The 21,618-nt window shown below is 36.3% G+C and overlaps 1 protein-coding gene across 4 annotated transcripts in view; it reads left to right on the top strand.

Moving 5' to 3' along the window:
* ARHGAP21 (Rho GTPase activating protein 21) overlaps positions 1 to 21,618 on the top strand; it is a 123,635-nt gene that overhangs the window by 76,440 nt on the left and 25,577 nt on the right. For 3 of the 4 annotated variants that reach the window (XM_052804418.1, XM_052804431.1, XM_052804424.1), the window contains 4 exons: positions 437 to 515; positions 6,224 to 6,278; positions 15,008 to 15,037; positions 16,546 to 18,496. In XM_052804418.1, the coding sequence (XP_052660378.1) occupies positions 437 to 515; positions 6,224 to 6,278; positions 15,008 to 15,037; positions 16,546 to 18,496 (2,115 nt within the window). The remainder of the gene's footprint in view (positions 1 to 436; positions 516 to 6,223; positions 6,279 to 15,007; positions 15,038 to 16,545; positions 18,497 to 21,618) is intronic. The other variant, XM_052804440.1, reaches the window with a different exon arrangement.

Here is a 21,618-nt window from a genome sequence, read left to right as displayed (position 1 = left end):
TTGTTTGAGGTTAAGCGCTGGAATGCAACGTCTACTTATAATTTGCTTAAGAATTGGGCAGAGTTGTCAGTCTGTGTTACCATACATCAAAAGCTTTATTTTGAAGGTGGGATACTTAAGTGAGCCTCTGGTGTAGCTTACACCTGCTTGTGGTTTTCTTTCTATGAGTTTCTAGGTGATTCATTTGGAAGCTTAGAATAAGATGCAAGGTCTGAAAATGTTCTGAGAAAAGAGTAGAACTTGGCATCCTGTATATGGTTACATGTAGCTGTATTGTGCATCTTTTATTTTCTTCTTTTTTCATTTTTAAAGAAGGCTAACTTTGAATTTAACATATTGGTGATCTTGATTATTGTGGGGTACAGAAGGACAGAATAAAAATGATCAAAAAAATGTCTAGACAAATTAATTTAAGGTATAACTTTTCCCTTTACAGGTGACAGAATTATAAAAGTCAATGGAGAAAGTGTTATTGGGAAGACATATTCTCAAGTTATTGCTTTAATACAGAACAGGTATGATACTAGTATTTAATTATGTGCCACAATTACTTTTTGTATACTAAGCAGGAAATGACCACTTACAGTGGTTCTGAAGAAGTCATCATATTTTTAAATTTTCCTTAATACACACTCAGTTTTACTATTTCTGCTTTCATGTATTTACCGAATGTTGAGAAAGGTTTGAGAATGTGTGTGCTGAATCGTGCCACAGTCCTTTTATGTCAGTGCTTGTCCCTTGTTAGCAAATCACACTGAGTGTTATAGAGGAAGGTTGTCTGAGCTTAAAATAGTCAGATTAGGTATACGTGCAGCACACATATATGTGTCAATTTAAAAAGCAAATCAGAAAAATCTGCCTTGCTTATGAGATCTAGAAATCAGCATATCTGGTAAAGGAAAAATTTTATGATAGTGCACGCCTGCAAAACATCTGCAGTACGTCTTGGCTTTCCTCTATTTTGCAAGTTATGAACCTTGCACAGAGTTGAGGAAATGGTAATATGTACTGCTCCTGCAACTCAGAAGGGCTTGTTAAATCATGTCCATACATGAATCTAGATACTTGTTTTCATGTCTCATATCTGCCTCCATTTTTACAGTTTTCTTGGTGTCAATTTCTGTTCTAATAGCAACAAGTTTCCAATATAATAATGAGTTATTTGGAAAAAAATGTGTTACGAGCAGCATAGAAGAATGTTTTCCAAATACATCTCACATGTCACATTCTATTTTCAGTGAATCTTCACGCGTTAAGACTTAGTAATACTTACAGTTAGAAGTAGGAAAAATAAGATCCTGATCTTCCTATTTCAGTGCAGTCTTTCTTCAAGATTTCATTTAAAATACATACATCCCAGGTGCTTGCTTTTTTTTTTTTTTTTTTTTTTAACAACAAAACTCTGTGTTCAAAGGTATGACAGGCAAGGTAGACTGACTTGCATTTTGTGTCAGTACTTTCTATACAAGAGCTGGAAAGATGGAATCTATCTTTTTTTTTATAGCCTTTACTAGAGATAACACTAGCCATGTATCGTTTTTTCATTTTGTATTTGTACAGACAGCAATATTGTACACTAGTGTATACCCAAGACACAGGACATTACATGCCCAACAGGTACATCAGTCAATTAAATCTCTTATCTTAATGCAAAAAAGAGAGACCAGTCACATTTTCCAGTAGCCTACGCAGTCAGAGGTTCTTAACTCTAGGTCTGCCTGTGAATAAAGTTTTATTTTCAGCCCCGTGAGTGAACTATCCCAGCAGAATGCAACCTCAGTCCACTGTGGATAAACCAGGGACACCTGAACAAGGCCTTATCAGTGATTATCTAGTGCAACCAGGAATGGTATAGCGCAATGCTGTATCTGTCCCCCTAATTTCCATGAGTGCAGAGAACACGAAGGGATGCTATTGTTAGTTAAGAGAGGAGAACAATTTGTTGTCTTGAGCCAGATGTGTACATCACAGAAGATCATAACAAAAGGTCATGTGTATCCTTGAGTGGTTTATACAGAAAATATAACCATCAGGAAGTCTGCAGCTGAACCTCTTAAGATAAACAGATAAATATTAGTTCTGATACGTAAAGAGAGCTCAGACTCCAGATCAGGTGTATCTTCCTTGTAGCTTACAGGCAATGCTTTTCATGTGACTAAAGAATGAACTCTTAATTCTTTGCTTGAACACAGTATTTTTGAACTCAGAGCAGTTTGTTCTGCACAGGAAGTATTTTATTTCTTGTGCTGCCATTTCATGACAAGTAAAATTACTTTATGGTGAATGCTTCTTGCTTTAGCATGGTATTCTTGCATCAACATAGCCATCCTGGGTCAGACTGATGGTCTGTTTATGTCAGTATCCTCTCTGATAATATCCAGTGATGGATTCTTAGGAGAGGGCAATGAAAATGCTGAATCTATAGAGTGATATTTGGTCAGATAGTACTAGCCTGCTTTTCAGAAATCCTTGGTTTAGGAACTTGCTGAACCAAAGGTTTTATCTGCATTACTTCATTTAATAGTTCTTGATAGGTTAGTCTTGCACAAGTTCACTTTTGAATGTACTTAAACTCTTCATGTTAAAAGTACGCAGTGACACAGTTCTTGCTCTGTTTTGTGTCTTAGCTAATCTTTCGTTCAGCACACCTTAGTTTCTTTAGTAGGCTTTGTGCAAGCAACTTGCTGAAAGGCCTTTTGAAAGGCTAAATTTTCAGTTGAAATCTCCTTTATTCATGACTACAGTCAGTTTCATTTATAGTCTCAGTATGTTATGTGATGGTCTTCTAGACATTTTAATTACTGTATTTTTAATTACTGTTTTTAATTACCCTTTCAAACTTATTGCTGACTGTAAATGCTTACTCTTTTGTCATTTTTCCTATCATCTTCAGAGCAGTTTTTAAGAATACAACACACTTTATCCTCTCTGACCTCTGAAGAGAGAGTTTCCCCACACACTCACTGTTCAGCTGCTTTGCAATGAAACTCAGTTTGGACTTACTGATTTTTTAAATTAGATAACTCCTGCAGCTCCGTTTCCATAGCTGCTCATTATTTTTCTAGAAAGTTGTTCAATTGTAGCTGTTTGTCCTCATTATATAATGCTGCAGACATCAGAACTTTGCTGCCTTAAATGAAGTGATCCCCATAAATGCTGGTGGGACTTAAGGATGTGATATAATTCAGCCATGTTTTATGTTGTTCTCAGAAAAGTTTCAAGCTGTGTCTAGAACGTTATCTATTTTGGTCTGGTTGGAAGTAGCAAAGCTAAACTTCCACAGTTATTTCCTCTGGAAGGTGAAGGGCACACCTCAAAAGAGTTGCTAGAAATAACTATGTCCTGTAAGATTAGTCATGAGATCACTTTTAAGTCTAGGCTTCCTACTCTTTACCAATAGTAAAGACTATTTGGATGGACCAAAATTACTTTGGTCCATTAACAATTTATTCTCATCTGTTTACGTAATCAACTTGGAAATATGTTGATTACTACTGTAAACTCCGTAAACTATTTATGGTTCTAAATAAAACAAGAAACAGATTCTGATTCCCAACTTTTTTTTTCTTTTTCTTTTTTTTTTTTTTTTAACTGTGGGGAATTTGAGTGATTAAGTCTATTCTACTTGTTTCTCTTTGCAAATTCTTCTTGGAAGTGTTGGGATTACTCAAAAATGTACAGAGTTTAGCTACTGAATCTGTTTCATTAATACAAAATAATGCATCAAAAGATAGTGTTTATGATTAGTGCTTGAGTTTGATGACTGAGTCAATGAACTTTAAATTTAACTCTCAAAATGTGTAATGTAAGTAATTTGCATCATAGATACCTGAGAATTCACAATACTGTGTCTAATATTTTTGTGTAAACTGCCTTTTTCTGTGTGGTGGTTCTTACTAAAACTAGTTCATAATTTGCATGCACGTTATATAGTACAATACACCAAAAGTATCTCTTAATACTTTTTGGTTTTGATATGAAAATTGAAAAACATTGAGAGCACTTTACAAAATATGAAGTAGGAAGATCCAAATTGTCTCCAGGAGGTTCTGCAAGCAAACTGGAATAGAATAGTGAAGTAGTTATTTGAATGGTATATAAAACATTGCTCCTGAATGGAACCCTTTCCTCTTTTGGATGGCTACTAAAAAAGGTGTTAGACTGTGTAAAAGGGTCTAATAGGTTTCTTTAAAAAAAAAAAAAGAAAAAACAAAACCAAAAAAACCCAACCCAAACCAAAATGCACAAAATATTTGTGTAAGAGAATGGTTTGTTCTCTGTGAAATTATAGTTCCTTATATAAAAAGTACTTGAAGAGGAGCAATGCGATTTATCATATTTTTGACTTCAAAAGTCTTCATCCTGCAAATAAACATTGATTGTTTTCAAATGGTAAGTTGCCTAACAGAATTTACACATACATGCTACCCACATGTAGAAATGAAATCTGAACACGTCATTGGAAATGCCGCAAGCTGTGGTATCTCTTTCTTATTTTCTTTTTGTTTTACAACTGATAAATAGTTTAATATCCATACAAAGGAGTTTAGGCAAAAGTCAGCTCCTGATGACGCCACTTTTAAAGACTCATTTAAAATAGTTTTGCTGTTTATGCATTCAGTCAAAATGGAAAATGTTATTGTAAGTGCACATTTAAAAAGTCAATACTTCTGTGTTTCTTAAAATTTGATATTCTGAAAAATCCTGAAAAGGCTTTTGAAGACTTATTTTTTCCTAGCTGTGTGTAGACTTAAAAAGAAAAACCTAAATCTATCATTGCTGATCTTTGGTTTTAAAACTAAAGTAATTTATGCTGCTTGGAGAATGCTTTTTTCCAAAATGAATAATGGTTTAAGAAGATTATGAAACCAAATACCCTTACTCTGCTATTTTGGAATGCAGCCTTATGTCTGCGGTTGCTAACAAATGGAAAAGGAACCACAAAATAAAAACATTTTTCATATAAGAAAGCATAATAAATCACACGTTACATGTTTGAGAAGATGACTTTCCTTTCTGCAGAAATAAGAAATGGAGGTCCTTCTCAGTGCTTTTGTAGACTGTTCTGTGTTGCCCTGAAGTTGGTGGCCAGTCTCTGTGCTGGTTTTGTCTTTTCTCAGTAAATGCATTGTACTGACCAGTATAGATAAGCTAATTTCTAGTCTGATGTATTCAGATTTTTCTTCTTGTGCTGGTATTAGTCAATCTGTTTACATGTCACAAGAAGAAAGGATATTTAACATGAGATTTCTAAATGTCATAATCTCTTCATTTTCTGGTTTTTGAGCCTAGTTAAAGCAGTCTGTACAAGCAATCTCTTTTGTAGCCCTTCTACTGTACCTGTTCCATCCATTTAATGAATGTGAACAGAGTATCTCAGATGAGATAATGAATTTGGCTGTTCTGTATGCAATGTTACAAGGATATACTTCTCTCTTGCTTGTGAAAATACTTTCTTCTGGTAGAAACAAACTGTGGGTTTCACTGTTTTACAATATTTCACTCTGGGTGACTGATACATTGTACATTTGGTGTCCTGATTTTGCCTGTATTTAAATTACATTGATTGAACTATCTGGATTCCTGGATCTTTATGCTTTTGGTTTCAGCAATTCAGACTGACAAACTCAGCACTTATAAATAGCAAGCGTTTTTCATCCATATTTCAGATGTCATCTGACTGACTAAATATGTCTTAAGTTGATTCTGCTAGGAGATGATTGGAGCAGAAAGGTGTAAGTCAGTGCTTGCCTTGCTATTGCCCCACTTTTCACATGATGATGTGGTTATGACATTTCCCCAGCAATTTTAAAGAGTGCTAACAGAGTTTAGTTTTAAATGGAAAAAAGAGAGAAGTTTTAACTTGTGTTCACACATTTGCCACCTTGTTTTGTCTGAGAAGCTTGAAACTAATATACCTTAGGACTTGAGGGGGGGGAAAAAAAGGAAACCAAACTGACAAAAACTGTGTTAGCTTAATGCACTGGTTTTGCTGAGAACACAGATGTACCCTTCAGTCAGATTTCTGTTCTACTCTTATTTGCTAAGGCTCTAATGGAAATCAGTGTTTATTTCTGTTGTGTAGAGTAATTTGACAAAATAGCTGAGCGTGGGAGTTTTTGAAGGGTTTTGGTCTATGGAAGTTAATGGATCATCTTTGTAACAAGAACTGAAAATCTCTTCCAAAAGTTCATGTGTGGTGTTTTTTTTCTATTTGTTTCAGTGACAGCATATTGGAACTTAGTGTTATGCCAAAAGATGAGGACATCCTTCAATTGGTATGTTTATGAAGCTTATATTCAGACAGTATGTTGACTAAAGAAAAATGTCTTGCTGTTGGTTACAAAGTCTTTGAACTGTGCTACCAGCAAATAAAGAGTTAACATTTATCTCTGTCACTCCTTAGATATTTTCCTACTTGCTTGCCATCCCTGAAATTTCAGAGGAATCCAAATATAGGCGAGAATACCTTCTTCTAAAAAAAAAAAAAAAAAAAAAATCTTAGAATAGTGTTTGTATTTTTATTATATTTTGGATTAGTTTCCTTATGTTACAATTTATGAATTGGATTGCTTTCTTTAACTAGCTTGTCTAAGGAAGTTGGGAATCATTACTAAATTTGAATTTAAAAACTAGCATATGGTGCTTAAAATGAGCTTTTGTTAATAACTCACTAATTGTCAGTGGATTTCCAGGAAAGGAGCAAGGTGAATGTGCTGAAGGTTATTACCGAATTTTTTAATTGTAACTGCTATAAATATTTTGTTACACTAGTGCCTATATGTTCTTAATTTGAACTGAGGTCCTGTATATATAGTGAGATAATTCATCTCCCATTTAGTGTCTCTAAGTCCAGAAGAGGTATGAATAAAATATGATATGTAAGTGTATATTGTGAAGAATTAGAAAAACACCTAATGTATTGGTATACTCTAGTTTAGCTATAATTGGAACTAGAGGAAAGGAGAAAACAACAAGCAGGGTAGACTTTCTGCTTAGTAGTTGGAAAATTTTATTTTCTAATCCACACAGAAATAGCAAGACTTGACTTTAACAGTTAAGAAAAACCTGTAGGTTTCGGTAGCTGTTTTCCAGTATTAAAGGACAAATTAATGGGTAAAGAAAAAAAAACCAAGAAACTCTGTTTTCAGCTGAAGGTGAAGTTAGAGGCTAACATAAGAACTCAGCCAGTTAGGCCAACAAGCCAAGATTGTTAGAATAGAAGTGATATTTTGAGAACATTTGATAAAGAATATTTCAGTAATACAGCACAGAAAATGTTGGGGGCAGGGTATGAGTTTTGATTGCATGAATAAGTGGGAGGGAAAAGCTGGGCTTTTTTTTCTTTTTTCTTTTTCTTTTTTTTTTTTTTTAATTGGAACTGTGATTATGTAGAAATGCAGGAATACTTCTAATTTTTAAATTATCTGAATGGCTATATGCATCTAATGCAGTCTTGTAGTCATAACAGTCTAAGGATCTGGGCACGGCAAGATTTGTAGGTTTAAAGTTAAACCTTGTATTTGGCTGAAGGAGAAGCTCTTAGGCACATCTTCCTTCTGCTGATGAAACATGAAGTGCGAGCTTCAGGTAAAGTATAGATGAAAAACAATTGATTGGAATTTAACTTGTTATATCAACGAGTGAAATAATGGAGGCAGAGGAAGAAAGACGGACAATTGATGCCTTTGGGCTAGAGAAGGATATTAGTAAAAAGAAAATAAGGTCATCCTTCTGGAGAAGGTTGAGGGGTAAAGGAAAGAGAAAAAATATCTGCCTGTGGGAGTTCCAGAAAAAAAATGGAGACATGTGTGGGAATAATTTCCAGGTGTCATTAAAAAAAAGTTTCTTTTGAGTTGTAAGATGAGGTGGAGCTGTGAATTTTGTATGCAAGGCTCCTCTTCTGAAGATAGAACAAGGATTAGGTTTGAGAGGTGGAGTCGTCATTTTGCAAAAAACACTTGCTTTGCCTCTATAGCTTGTATGAGTTCCTTCTGACAGTTGTTTGCTGTTGAATTGTGTTGGTACATGAATATGATACAACATGGAGGAGTTCATGCTCCTGTTTGCTATGGTGCTTTTGTTTGGGTAAAAGTGGGCTTGTCTTGAGGACTATCAGTTCCACATAGCATCTTCCAGAGAAAAGCCATGAAGAGACGTGTTTTCTGTAGTCCACAAGACTGAGCATTGCATGTACTCAGGCAATTTTTCCTACTGGAAAAGACTTCTGATAGCTGCAGTTTGTTCATGCAGTTCTGTCATAGTCTGCATTTTAGTATGTATGTTTTCAGGTGTCAGTCTTTGATGGCAGAGTTGCAACATGTGACGATACAGATGATAAAAATGAATTGCATCATACAACAGAAGTCACCAGTTATGGCCTGTAGTTTTCTCCCTTTTAGACCACCACAGAGGAGGAAAAATCTTACCGCTTCTAAAATAACAATTAGCAGTCTTTTGAGACACAGTGCACCACTATATAACTTCAGTCAAATGAAAAATCTGTGCAATTCCTCTGAAGATGGTGATGATTGATCTTCAGCCTTCAGATGTTAGTATCTACTGTTCTCATGACAAGATTTGGTGGAGAACTTTGCTCTACTCAAAGCTGAACACTCATGTTTGAAATATTTTCAGAGTAACAGCATAGAATGTTATTCCTTTCACTCCCTGTAAAAACACAGTAACTTTTTGCTTTCAGCTGAGAAACTGCATACTTTTTTGTTTGTTTTTTGTTCTGTTTTTATCTTTGTGATTAATGCTGTGGATCTTGTCTAAAGAAAATATAAACCTCAGAGCGAATTCCCTGAATGAAGTACAGCTCATATAAGTAAGTGATAACAATAATCTCTGTAGTGGTAGTGTCAGTATAAGTGCAAAGTGAACAATAAATGGTAAGGTACAGTGCCCTTAGATGAAAAACTTACACTTTTGTCACTGAAGTAGTGTTACGTAAGTTACTATAGTATGTTAAAGAATTTAGTTGTTTTCTTTGACATGTATTTCATAAATTTCACTGTAAATATCTTCAGATGGTATCACTTGTAAACTGTTGATGTTAAATACTGGTATGCTGTAAAAATAGAAGAACTCAAAGCACTACTGGATATTGTAGTAGGAGCTAATGAAAGGTTTATCTAGTGCAATGAAAATGAAGTAGTTTCATTATATAGAGAAATTATGCTGGTTGTGGTAAGTTTTATAGTACTTGGCAGTCTACTCCATGAGGTGATGACTGATTGCTAGGTTAACTACATAAAGAACACAGTTGCTTGTTTCTATCCTTAGTTTGCTATTTATAAACCTTGAATTTAGTCTTCAGAAATACCCATATATGTCTGTGAACCTCTTGGTATATTAAATTTCCTGAAAACAGGGCTTTAAATCCATTCATCAGTAGTAACAACGAAGTGGTCCAATCCACAGGTCATCGCCTTCTGTGGCACGTGCACACTGCTTACTTAGAAGGGAATTACGTGTGAAATCAGTCATGTTTGTTCACTGGTGTGATCTTGGAAATGTTACTTTGGGGATGGGGGAAAGGATATTTAAAACATCTCTATCCATGACAGAAACGTGAACTCTTGACAACTACGAATGTGCTGTTTTTTTCACGCTCCTCCTCAAATTTGAGATTAGTTTACTTAAAATAATCTCTTTTGATGATTTTGAACCATTTGTAGGTATGCAGCCATTTTGAGACCAGGAGGAGGAGGATTATTATTATTATTACTATATTATACTCACCTCAAATTTGAAACACTGAAGAATCTTTATACAATTTCTGTAGCATTCTCAACCTTTTTTGACAGAATTTTGGCATCTTGTAGGTTTTAGTACCACTGACTTCATACGAATGGGAAGACACATTTAGGTCGACTACAAATAGTTCCTTTTCTCAAGTGTATTTAATGGAATTGTTGCTGTTTTGTAGCCTTTGGATAACAAATTTAATACTAAAAAGTTGTTCAAATTGTGACATTTTCAGTCGTTCAAAAGCTTTTTGTGCTACACAGAAAATAGTGAATGTAAAGGTGCTCCCTAGAGAGAGAAAGTTGAAATAGCTAAGCCCACTTAACAGGTCAGCCTTATTTTGACTCTTGTCAATAGACTTTGTAGTGTCTAACATGTATGTGTTAGGGTGTCCTTAGTATACAGGATTTTTGGACCATTTTTTCGAGGTATGTTCATGTTGTAATTTGCTTGTTTGCTAACCGTTCCCTGTGTATGTAAAGAATAATACAGCTTACAAGTCACTGAATTTCTAAGTATCAGGCACTTGAAAAATATCACTCTTAAAAATTGCATCTTTAATATGATCTACATTGGAGCTGTTCATTTGGAAGGTTATTTGTAATGTAGCATATTAATTTTTATATATAGGGTTTATTAATGTAAATATATGTAGATACTAATTGTAAATATGTGTATCTAGTTTGTGTATGTGTATATAAACACACACGCTATAGGTAAGTTATCCTGATTTTTCATCTTTCATTTTCTGGCACTTCCCTTACTACCCACTCAAAAGTTCATCTTTCCCAACTTTTATCCTACCTCCAACAGTTGCAATTCAAATAAGTTTTAAAAAATCATTTCATCATAAGAATTGCCCCAAAAGGTAGCAGGTTACTTTTAGTCCTAGCCGTTGTCACCATTAAGTTTTAGTAGCATACAGATCTGTTGAAACATGCCTTAGCGTTCCAGAAAGATCTCTGTAGTTCCATTTACAAAAAGATTTTATTTGGTATTCTGTGAATAATGGTAAATGTGGAAATGAAAGGGGGCTGTTTACTACTGCGTGTTTTTGATATGCTTAGTTCCCTCTTGCATATCTTTTAATTTACATCTTAATCTGTCCTTAAAATTACAGACCATAGAAACTGCGTATTGATAACTGAAAGTTGACCATGCTTGAACAGAAATGTTTCTCTTGTCATAGATAAAGGGGGAACAAAAAAATCCTAGATGGGAATAACTAGGGAAGCGAGTAGAAGTCAATTGAAACATATTTTTTCTTTTTTTATCTTTCTAGTCAGGTGATACGGAAGTTTTCAGTATATTAGGAGATCTTGGCAGAAAAGAAGAGTTTGCTGCTTTGTCATTTCTGATACTTAGAATTTTTGTGGAATTTGGCAGCTCTCAAGGCCTTTGTAGTAACCTGAAATTGCTAGTGATGAACCCATATTAAAAAAGAAGAAAGAAAAATAACATACAAAAGGAAATTTATTCTAGAGTTTTATATGCTCTAGTAACCTCATGCCTCTGACTACAGGTCTGCCCACAGTCAACTTTTAACAATATTGTCTTGGGTTTTTTTTCCTGAGACCATCCAGTTACATCAGACCTACTGGAGCAACATGGCTGTTTCATTGGCAAACTGTGAAATATTTTCATTTGCTTTTCTTTTAATAAATAGAGATATTTTCATAAGTAGCTGTATTCAGCCCAGAGTCTTGGAGCATTCGTTTACTTTCGGATTTTGTACTGATGCAGTTACTAATGTGTGCAGAAGTTAATATTAAAGCTCTGGCAGCAAGTACCGTGGAAGGAGGGGTGTGGTGTGAAGATGCAGCGACCTAGAAGAAGAGACTTAAACTTGTTATCTAACATTGCATATGTTAGAAAATACCATTTGCATCAACCTTCCTCGCCTCGATTTAGACTAATATTACAAGAAAGTCTCTTACACAGCTGGTATTTGGAAATTAAATTTCTTGGGCTTAAGGCATTAAATTTTACACACTAAAATTTTGCTGTCATTGGGAAGAAAAGGTGTGCAGGTTGGGGGGGGGTTGTTGTTTGGGTTGGGTTTTTTGGGGAGAGTTTTTTGGTTGGTTTGTGTGGTTTTTTTTTTTTTTTTTCAAATAATGTTATCTGACTGTAGTGTTTGCTGGGTGTCTCAGAGTAAAATGAAACCACTTGAGCTATATTACTAACATTCTTCCCATAGCAAACTGTAACTGGAAAATGTTTCCTTTTAAGACACATGAAAACCTTTTCTGGTATGCAGTTTCCATACTCATGCTAAATGTGAGAATAAGTTAGGACTAGGGAAAAGAAGAATTTAGTAGTAAAGAAGCATAATCTGAAGCCAAACTGGTTGGAGAAGGAAGGAAGAATGCCTCAAGCTCAGTCATGCAAAGTGCTGGGCACATTAGCTTCTGATTCATCAAAATGCTTACCTCCAATTTTGCAAGTAGTTCAGTTGAAATCAGTGTTGTTATTCATCCTTTAGTGAAGCGTGGTGAAGCATACTCATCCTCAGTGAAGCATATGCCTACATGCTTTTATGGATTTGGACTAAGGGGTGTAGGGCATGGTTAGCTCAAAGCTCTTGAAGGTATGGGGTTTCACCTTGATTCTTGCTAAGAGGAATCCTTGTACATCATCTGTCATTATTCTAACATCAAATAGCATAAAATCAAGTGGGGGAAAAAATGGGAGCAAAATCCTTCAGCTGAATTTGAGGGTTAATAAAATATCTCGTAGAATGCTTTATTTGCTTAAAATTTATTTTGCATATTGGGCAGCATGAATGTATTACCTTACCGGTTAAACCCTTAATGTGCTAACGGTTGTACAAATTCTCAGTACAAAATTAATTCTTTGCCATAGAAGTTTGCAAACGTGGTGCAAACTAAACTAGATTGCAAAGTGGGGAAGAAATTGTACCCAATAACTGGAAACACACTGAGTTTTTACTGTAAGCGCAGCAGTCTTCTTCTAGTAATTGTTGCAGAGCTGTTATCCATCAAAGCTGTTAATGTCACTCTAAATTGTTGTATATTGGTATGGTAAGCTTTCCATAACTGCCGTTGTTTTGAGAAGGTGGGAGAGAGCTCATAAAATATCAAGACTGATTTTTTCAATCATGTTGGAACTTCTGAATAACTGCTGAGAACCCAGCTCCTGTAGGAATTTGAGTGGCTTGGCTGGTGTCTGAGTCAGGAACATCACTGATCTGGATATTAAATTTTTTTTTTTTTTAACTTGGAAGGCTTTTTTTTATTTTTAAGGCTTTTTAAAGGCTTAAATTTAAGTCATACAGTAATAGCAACCCTCTGTTGCAATCACTTAGAGATTAAGATAGTATTTCCACATACTATGTAATTTGAGGAACTAAAGGGAGAAGAGAGTAATATTCAAACTGTTTTATATATAGATGCAAAATAAGTATCAAAATAGTGTATGAGTGCTAATAAGTATATTGGTGTACTTCACATTTTTTAGTCTCTAAGCCTTTTCTAAATATTTAACCATCACCTTCTGGTTAAAGCAATTAAAATATTTCATAGTAAAAAGGCTGATAATGCATCATTCAACGTGACAATTTGGAATGGATCAGTGCATTTCTTTGTAAGTTGCAGTATTTCTCTGTAGGTCTTTAATCAGAATTATGAAACAAAGATTTAATATACCTTATTGGAAATGTCACAGCCCCTATTTAGAAACTTTTTCTTTCTTGGAAGAAAGTTCAGCTTTGTTTCAGTGATTTCTTGGGAAGTAGGCGGAATGAGGTTGAAAGGAGAACTACGCTTTCCATCATCAAAACCTTTTTTTTCCAGTAACGCTGTCTTACTGAGAACCAGCAGTCTGTCTGTCCAGATATACCTGCAACCATGGAAACATAGTCTTTATTGGGGTGAGGGGGGAGAATTGTAGAATGGTTTGGGTTGGAAGGGACCTTAAAGATCATCTAGTTCCAACCCCCCTGCCATGGGCAGGGACACCTTCCACTGGATCAAGTTGCTCAAAGCCCCATCCAACCTGGCCTTGGAACACTTCCAGGGATGGGGCATCCACAACTTTGCTGAACAACCTGTTCCAGTGCCTCACACCCTCACAGTGAAGTACTTCTTCCTTACATCTAATCTAAATCTACCCTCTTTCAAAGCCGTTACCCCTTGTGCTGTCACTAGCTGATTTCATTTTGGACCCCATGAGAATGCTGTCTTTTGCAGAAGACATTTTAATATCTGTGATAAATTTTGTCAAGAGCTGAGAACTGATTTTTATACTAATTTGTAGTCTTCAGTTATGATCAGATCACACCAGTTTTGGAATTTAGCCTTTCTGCTTTCAAAGTCAGTGAAGCATTATTTGTCATGGGCATGTTTTACAAAAACGTAAACACAGTTTATTTTATATTGGTGTATAATGTGTGTGTATCCCAGGTTTTGAATTGTTTTATCAGCTGTATAAAGTAATAATTGTTTTCTGATTGGGGGGGTGATTGTTTTGTCTGTCTTGCATGGCAGTAGTCTCTTGCTCTATCTGTTTTCTGGGTCTTCAGCACCTTTCCAAATTTTTTATTTTTTTTTTTTATTCTTACAGCGTATCAAGATCTTAAATAGCCATTTATTTAAAGATTTAGAAATATTTATCTTTGTATCTTCGTTCCCTCCATTAATGTGCCAGTGGAAACCTGGCTTGATTTTTACTATGAGTGGAAGAAAAAGAAATACAAATCACATGAGTAGAGTGTTTCTGCAGCATCATTCCTCTAATTTCAGATGTACAGCATGAAAGCAGCTGCAGTCAGCTGACAACTTGTGGTCACGTTCAGATATATGTGGGGAAGGGGCGTGCTGTTTTAAATGCATAATAAAGCCGTTGTTTCGTCACCAGGAAGCAGGGATGGTAGCAGCCCAGGGGAAATGAGAGACAGTAATGTTGCTGTAGTGGAAGGGATGTTGCATAGAGCCAGAGCTCTCTGCAGGCAGCTGTAGCGATGCACCAAGGCAAAATGGCACAAACATATTTTGCTTTCTATAAGGGTAGAGGATAAATGCGAGGAGCAGATAAAAGCCTGAGATGGACATGCTCACAAGGAGGGTGAAGTTGATTTTTTTTATGCTTTACTGCCCTTTAACTCTGTTGGTACTTTCCAGTGAAATCAGTGTAGTTGTATTTTTAGCTTGCTGTATTCAACATCAATATGACAAGATAATGCTGTCTTTACATCTGTAAGCAGCTTTTACTATGTTTTCCTGTTTTCTGCCAGCTGCAGTTTACAAAGGATGTCACAGCACTGGTAAGGAATGTACAGTAGCCATTTCTGTGATGGTTTTTTAAAGCATGTTTTTCTTAATGATTTGTGAGAAGTAAGAATATGAAACAGCAAGTTTGTTGGAAATGAGCTAGATAGTCTGAGCTGAATTTTCTTCATAATGCTAATCTCTTAATTTGTGGTTTGTGCCTGTGTTATTTGGTCAGTTTTCTCTGTGTGCTTTAATATTTTGCACTTCACTAATGCTCGATGTAACATTGCAGCACTATTGTAAATGCCTCACCCTCTTCTGTACTTTGCTCTGTCTGAATTTTATGGCTGCACTTGGGCTTTTATAACCTGTCTAAGACAGGGCACGTTGATATTCTGTAATTGAGCATGTTATGATTTGGACAGGAAATGCTGTGATATGATACCACGCCTAAGCGTGTAAAAGCCCTGAGAAATCATTTTAATCTTCTGTTGCGTTGGCAGGCTCTGTGTTGGCTCTTTATTGCGTTATGTTTAAACTGAATGAAGTCATGCTAAAGTTTTTCAATAATAGGATATTGTTTAAGTATGCTGTATGCTTCTCATTGATTTATTATTTTGAATGTTCTGTTAATTTCACGATGATAAATGCTGCTTTTCTAAAAGGCTACAGAAACATACTAAGTGTAATATAACCATTTTTTCTCAGGATCCAGGAGTTTAAACATAAAGGTGCACATAAATGCACTAAGGAAATTAATTTGGGATTTTAGTTTGTGTTTTAGTAGTTTGTGGACAGTAGTGGATATGTATGAATTTTCATACTGTTTGTACTCTGAAGTTAAAAATTTTAAATATTAATGTATTTGCAATAAGATTCGTGTGCCATGTACTGGCTGTCTCCTGTAAAATGTAAGATGACTTATAGGGTGTTGGCTCACAACAAAGATGTTACTGCTTCAATTTATTCATTTTATGTTTAGGAACAGTAGCTTTTATGTAGAAGACATCTTAGAGGAGTGTGTGTATGTACATTTGTGTGTACTTTTCATATACGCTACATTAAGTGAACAGAGTTTTTATACACTAAGTGAATAGAGAATTTTCTAGTGCTAGTTAAATTTATTATGCAGCATTTTAACCTGTCAATTGCTGTGAAATTCTGGTTTCCAGCAATATGAAGCTTAAACAGGAAGAATGTGTGAAGCATCATGATAGAAAGCAAGACTAAGGGGGAGAAATATACTGTGTTTTGTGCTCATGAATTTTGGGAAACCTGTCTCAGTGCCCTACCTGCAACATTTCCTAGAATTGGTCATCAGTTCAGTATTTTTAATTGTCGAGGGAGGGAATGTATGTAATGATTTTGATTGTTCTGTTTCTGCTCATTAAGGGGATGGAATGCTGTTTTTATCTTATTAACTAACATTTTATCTAAAATTATAGATAGTGTGAATTTTGTACATGTGTTCCCTCTCTTGAAGCTTGATTGTGCAAACGCTACATGGTGAACTTTTCTGTCTTCCTCACTACTGAATACTCACTTAATCTCCTCTCCACAGGCATATTCCCAAGATGCCTACCTGAAAGGCAACGAAGCCTACAGTGGTAATGCCCACAACATACCTGAACCACCACCAATATGTTATCCACGCCTGACATCCACAACTTCTGGTATGGCACAAGCTGGTGACAAGCTATCTTCTGACTTCTCGCTGGGGAAACAGCAAGTCAGTAGACCAGTACGGGCATTGACACAGCCAGAGAGGGCCTACAGAATGGAAATACAAGTGCCTCCATCACCAACAGACATTGCAAAATCAAATACAGCTGTGTGCGTTTGCAATGAAACTGTAAGGACTGTTATTGTGCCTTCTGAGAAGGCTGTAGATTTGCCATCTTGTAGAAATAATCATGCTGGTCCATCACACAGGACAGAGGAAGTAAGATATGGCTTAAAAGATCAAACCAGTCTAAAAGCACGGACCACGTCACCATCTTCTTCAGTGTCCACTGCCATTGTACTTCCCCAGACTCCAATAACAAGGCCAGTTGATCCAACTGGAACATTAAGTAAAGCTTCAAATTATATAGTATGTCCAGAAGGAATCCCAAGCACTAGACCTCCTGCTCAAGCCACAGACTCACCCTCAGTCTCTACTAATCCTTACAGTTCTCCAGCCTCCCACCAGCATATAGACTGGAAGACCTACAAAACTTACAAGGAGTACATTGATAATAGGCGCATGCACATGTATGGCTCCCGGACAATACAGGAAAGGTTAGATAGTTTAAGAGCAGCTTCTCAGAATACAACTGATTATAATCAAGTGGTACCAAATCGCACTGCTTCACAGGTACGGCGCAGGAGCACCTCTCATGACAGGGTTCCACAGTCTGTTCAGATCCGGCAGAGAAGTGTATCCCAGGAAAGACTTGAAGATCCTGTCTTGATGAAAGAGTGGCCACGAAGTGCTTCACAAGATACTCTAACTTCACCTTCAGTTAATGCTAGGAATCACAGGGCTCGGTCATGGGATTATCTCAGCAAACAGGGTGAAGTGCTAGAAAATTTTCATTCTGAGAATCTGATTGCGGATACAAATGGAGATAGGAGAAAAACTTACAAGTGGACAGGGTTTACCGAACAAGATGATCGACGAGGTATTTATGAGAGATCTAGACAGCATGCATTTCATATGTCCCTTCGAGGTCAAAATTTTTCTATGGCTTCGAGTGCTTATATTTCAGATAATAGGAGAACAGGTAGTAGAGCTTCTCTGCCTGGTTCTCATTTTCAGAAAGTTCCACCAGATATAAAAATGTTACAACCTTCTCGAGATTTGCAAACTCCTGGGGGAGTTTCAAAACCTGCAACTGTTTCACAAGAGAGATTGTCTCTCACACCAGCTAGAAGTTCTAAAAGTAGCTCTTTGAAGAACTCGGCTCCCTATGCAGCAAAACCAACGTTTCCCCTTAGCCAGGGCCTGGATGCTATTGCCAGCAAAGACCAAAGAACAGTAAATCATTTGCATCAGAGTGGTCTGTTAAACCAACAGTTAAGGATCCGAGCAGAAGGTGCCCCAGATCACAAAACAGAAACTGGCAAAACCATCCAACCCTCCTCTCTGTCTCCAGCATCTGCCAAACTTGTTCAGCCAACAAGTGAGGGTTCAGCTACCTCTGACAATGTTGATGGTTCCATCAGACAGAAGATTCATGATTCAGAAAGGGAAGACGTCCATGAGCCTGAAATTCTGCAAACGGATGTTCAGGAAAATGGCAAAGATACAGTAGTCATGCGGGACAAATCACCTTCTGGCCACCAAACTCCACAGCCTTTGAGGCATCAGTCCTACATTCTTGCTGTAAATGATCAAGAGGCAGCCTCGGACACTACATGTTGGTTACCTAACGATGCTCGGAGAGAAGTCCACATAAAAAGAATAGAAGAAAGGAAAGCATCAGGTTCCAGCCCACCTGGTGACTCCTTGGCTTCTATTCCGTTTATTGGTGAGTTAAACTATTCCAGTGTACATCAAATGCTTTTCTCTGCTAAAGATGATGGAGAGCACCATGCCAGGTAGCTGACTGCTGTTCCTGTAAACCCTGAGGTTGAGGGGCATGAGAGCTCTTTTCTCATCTAGAGTAATATTACATTGGTAAAACTAAAAGTATTCTTCCATGGAGGAAAAAAAAAATGTTCTTTTTTGTTTGGAGTCCTGGAGGATCAGTGTTTAAAAAAAAAAAAAAAAAAAAGAAAAAATTCTACAGTGATGTAATATTTTTCTAGAGTTTTCCTTAACCCCCTGGAGAAGTCTACATTATATAACTCTGGTTATCACTCCACATAATGCTCTGATGTTATGTATATGGACAACTAGCATCTGCAGCACCTTTCAAAATATTTTTACTTCTCTAGTATAAAATATATTTGGAATCTAGTAAAGAGAATATGGATGCAAATGCATATAAGGGTGATTTGTGAAAAAAAGTTAGTCAGCTGAATAGGTATGGTTGAAAGCTTTCTGAGACAGCTATGGGATAGAGGAAAGCCATTTCAGGTGAAAGGATAGCAATAAAATGAAGTGAATTTGCAAGTAAAGGTGCTAATGTGGATATGAGTTAAAGGGTTTGTGGAAACAGAATGTGAGAAGGCACAAAGATTCGCCTGTGGGCTGTGACACAAACAGGGTTGGAATTACAGGAAGCTTATAGGAAGGAGGCTGAGCACTTTTGGAATAATTTGGAAGAAAAGAGGAATTTGTGGAAGGATTGTTAGTAGTAGAAAAAAAAATTAATAATCCCATTTTGGATAAGTGAGGAATTGGAGTCATGTGCTGAAGAGACAGTTCAGTGGCAGAGCATTTCTGTTCTATCAAGTAGTCAATGTCTGTGTCATCTTTGCCCCACTGTTGTTGTTGAGTTGGATTTTCTTTTGTTGTGGCTGGTTTAATCCTTTGGAGTCTAGATGTCTGCAGATCATTCTCCACATGGGTTGATTTATACCTGACTGTGTGTTCTTGAATTTAGTATAGCAAGTATTTAGAAAATACTGAATTTTGATTCTCAAACTCACGTATGTGAAAAACAACTCTTCTTAATACTTTTCAGGTTTTTTACAGATTAGGTTAAGGGAGATACAGATACATTGTCTTAGCACAATTGTCTTCTATTGTGGATCTGCAGCAGTGATTTTTCCCCTAGAATTATCTATAATATCTGCCACTAGTTTAAGGTAATAAGCAAAAATAGTGAAGAAGCTTTGTGTGCATCAAAGAATGGAAATCATATGAAAGATATAATCTGTTCTTTTGACAGAATTTTGTTAAGACGTTACAAAAATGCTTCTTAGCTAGCAGATGGGGTTTATATGAGGTTTTCCTTTTTGAATGGGAATTGTATAGATTTTTTTTTTTTAATTATTATTACTGGATGCATCAATATCCAGTGTAATTTTGGATTCTTCTTTAGACCCTGTCGATCTTTCTTTAGGCATTAGTACAAGTTTGTAAGGCGTGTAACCAGTCTTTATGCAGGGCTTTTTAATAGTATGCCTAAAATCAATGTTGGGCACTTGATTTAAGTTACGTGTGGTATTTGTAGACACTTAGGAGTGCTTGATGGGAGTTTCCTAATCCTGTACAATTTAAATGTTGTGTGCAAGTTGGATCAAAACTGTCTAAGTCAAGCCCAGCCTTTTCTACACAATCTCCTATCTTGATTTTGACAAAAATTTGCCATGAACTCTTACTCATGTGGCTTGCTTACAGATTTTAGAGAAATGTGATGATTAAAATTCAAAGAAGCCTTAAACGTGGCAAATGCACTGCATACTGGTAGCAGCTGAGCAGTTCAGAAGAAACAAAGTTGTAACTCTCCATTGCAGCCTCTTGGCATAACACCACATGGGATTGTGTGAATTCTTATGAGCTCCTTTAGCCTCCTGGACTGAAACCTCCTGAATACTCCAGAAATATTAAAAAATGGTGCTCCTAGAGCGTGGGGACAGTCTGAGCCAACACAGTACTTGTGACTGTCTTCCTAGCAAGAAATTCTTGTGCCGGTATAGGTGCTGTGGAAAATTTCCAGCACCTTGAAGATGAAATAACCCTCTCTGAATAGGAGGAGCATCAAATGCCATTAGAGGTGGGCATCTTCCGTAGTTAGAATTAATATGCATGATTCTAACTTTGCTTGTTCCACTATCATTATGCCTAATTACAGCTTCACTTGTTAAAAGCCTTACTTAATCAGGTAGATAAAACCCTAGATATACTTTGAAACTCAGTTAAAGGCTATTTAACTCTTCTGAAGGAAAATCACTTGAAATTTTCTGTGTTGTGTTTTGGTTTGGGTTTCTTTTTCTTTTTTCTTCTGTCTGATGATTGAGAAGGACGTTACTTTGAATAAAGATGTACCTTTGTGTTGGTAACCTCTCTGCTTCCCTTATGTTTACATCAACATAATTGGGTTTTGCAGTATTAGGTTTTATTAGATATGGTTCTTTTCATAAATGCAGCTATTGAAGTTATTTGTACAGTAGATCTTTGGAGTAGTGTAAAAATGTAAATTTTGGGGGAATAAATATCTTCCAATGTTACATATTATTGCCATTTTAAATACTTTGTGGGGTGTTTATTTTTGTTATCACTTTCTGCTTATTAAAAATAGTAGATATGGCCAGACCATATTTTGGTAGAAATTCAGCCAGGAACAGTTGGCTTCTGCAGCAGTATTTTGTGACTAACCTGCTCTTGCAAATAGCACATCATCACGATGATTTTAGCTCTTTGTAAGTAGCACAGTGCCCCCCACTACAAAGAGAAATCCAAGCAGAGTTTCCATTGAGCTTGCTCACGGCAGATTCTTGCAGTGATTATGGTGGGTTGCTGAAGAACTGCCTTTTGACATTAGTCCTTTCACAAAAGGCTGTTCTGAAGCAGGGAGATTAAATTTTGGTTTGCATTTGCTAATAGAAATGAGAAATCTGTTCAGAGCAAACCTAGTAGGTAGATGTAATATCTTTTATAAGAGAAATCGATTTATTTGAAAAAATTAGGAAAGCTATTGTGTGCTCAAACTCTTCTTCAGGTGAGCAGATGTTCTTGGGGGATGAGGAAGCTGCAGGTTTT

Source organism: Harpia harpyja, chromosome 1 (assembly GCF_026419915.1).
Source record: "Harpia harpyja isolate bHarHar1 chromosome 1, bHarHar1 primary haplotype, whole genome shotgun sequence".
Classification (NCBI taxonomy): Eukaryota; Metazoa; Chordata; class Aves; order Accipitriformes; family Accipitridae; genus Harpia; species Harpia harpyja.
The sequence above is the reverse complement of the archived record's forward strand: the minus strand, read 5'-3'. Positions and strand labels throughout refer to the sequence as shown.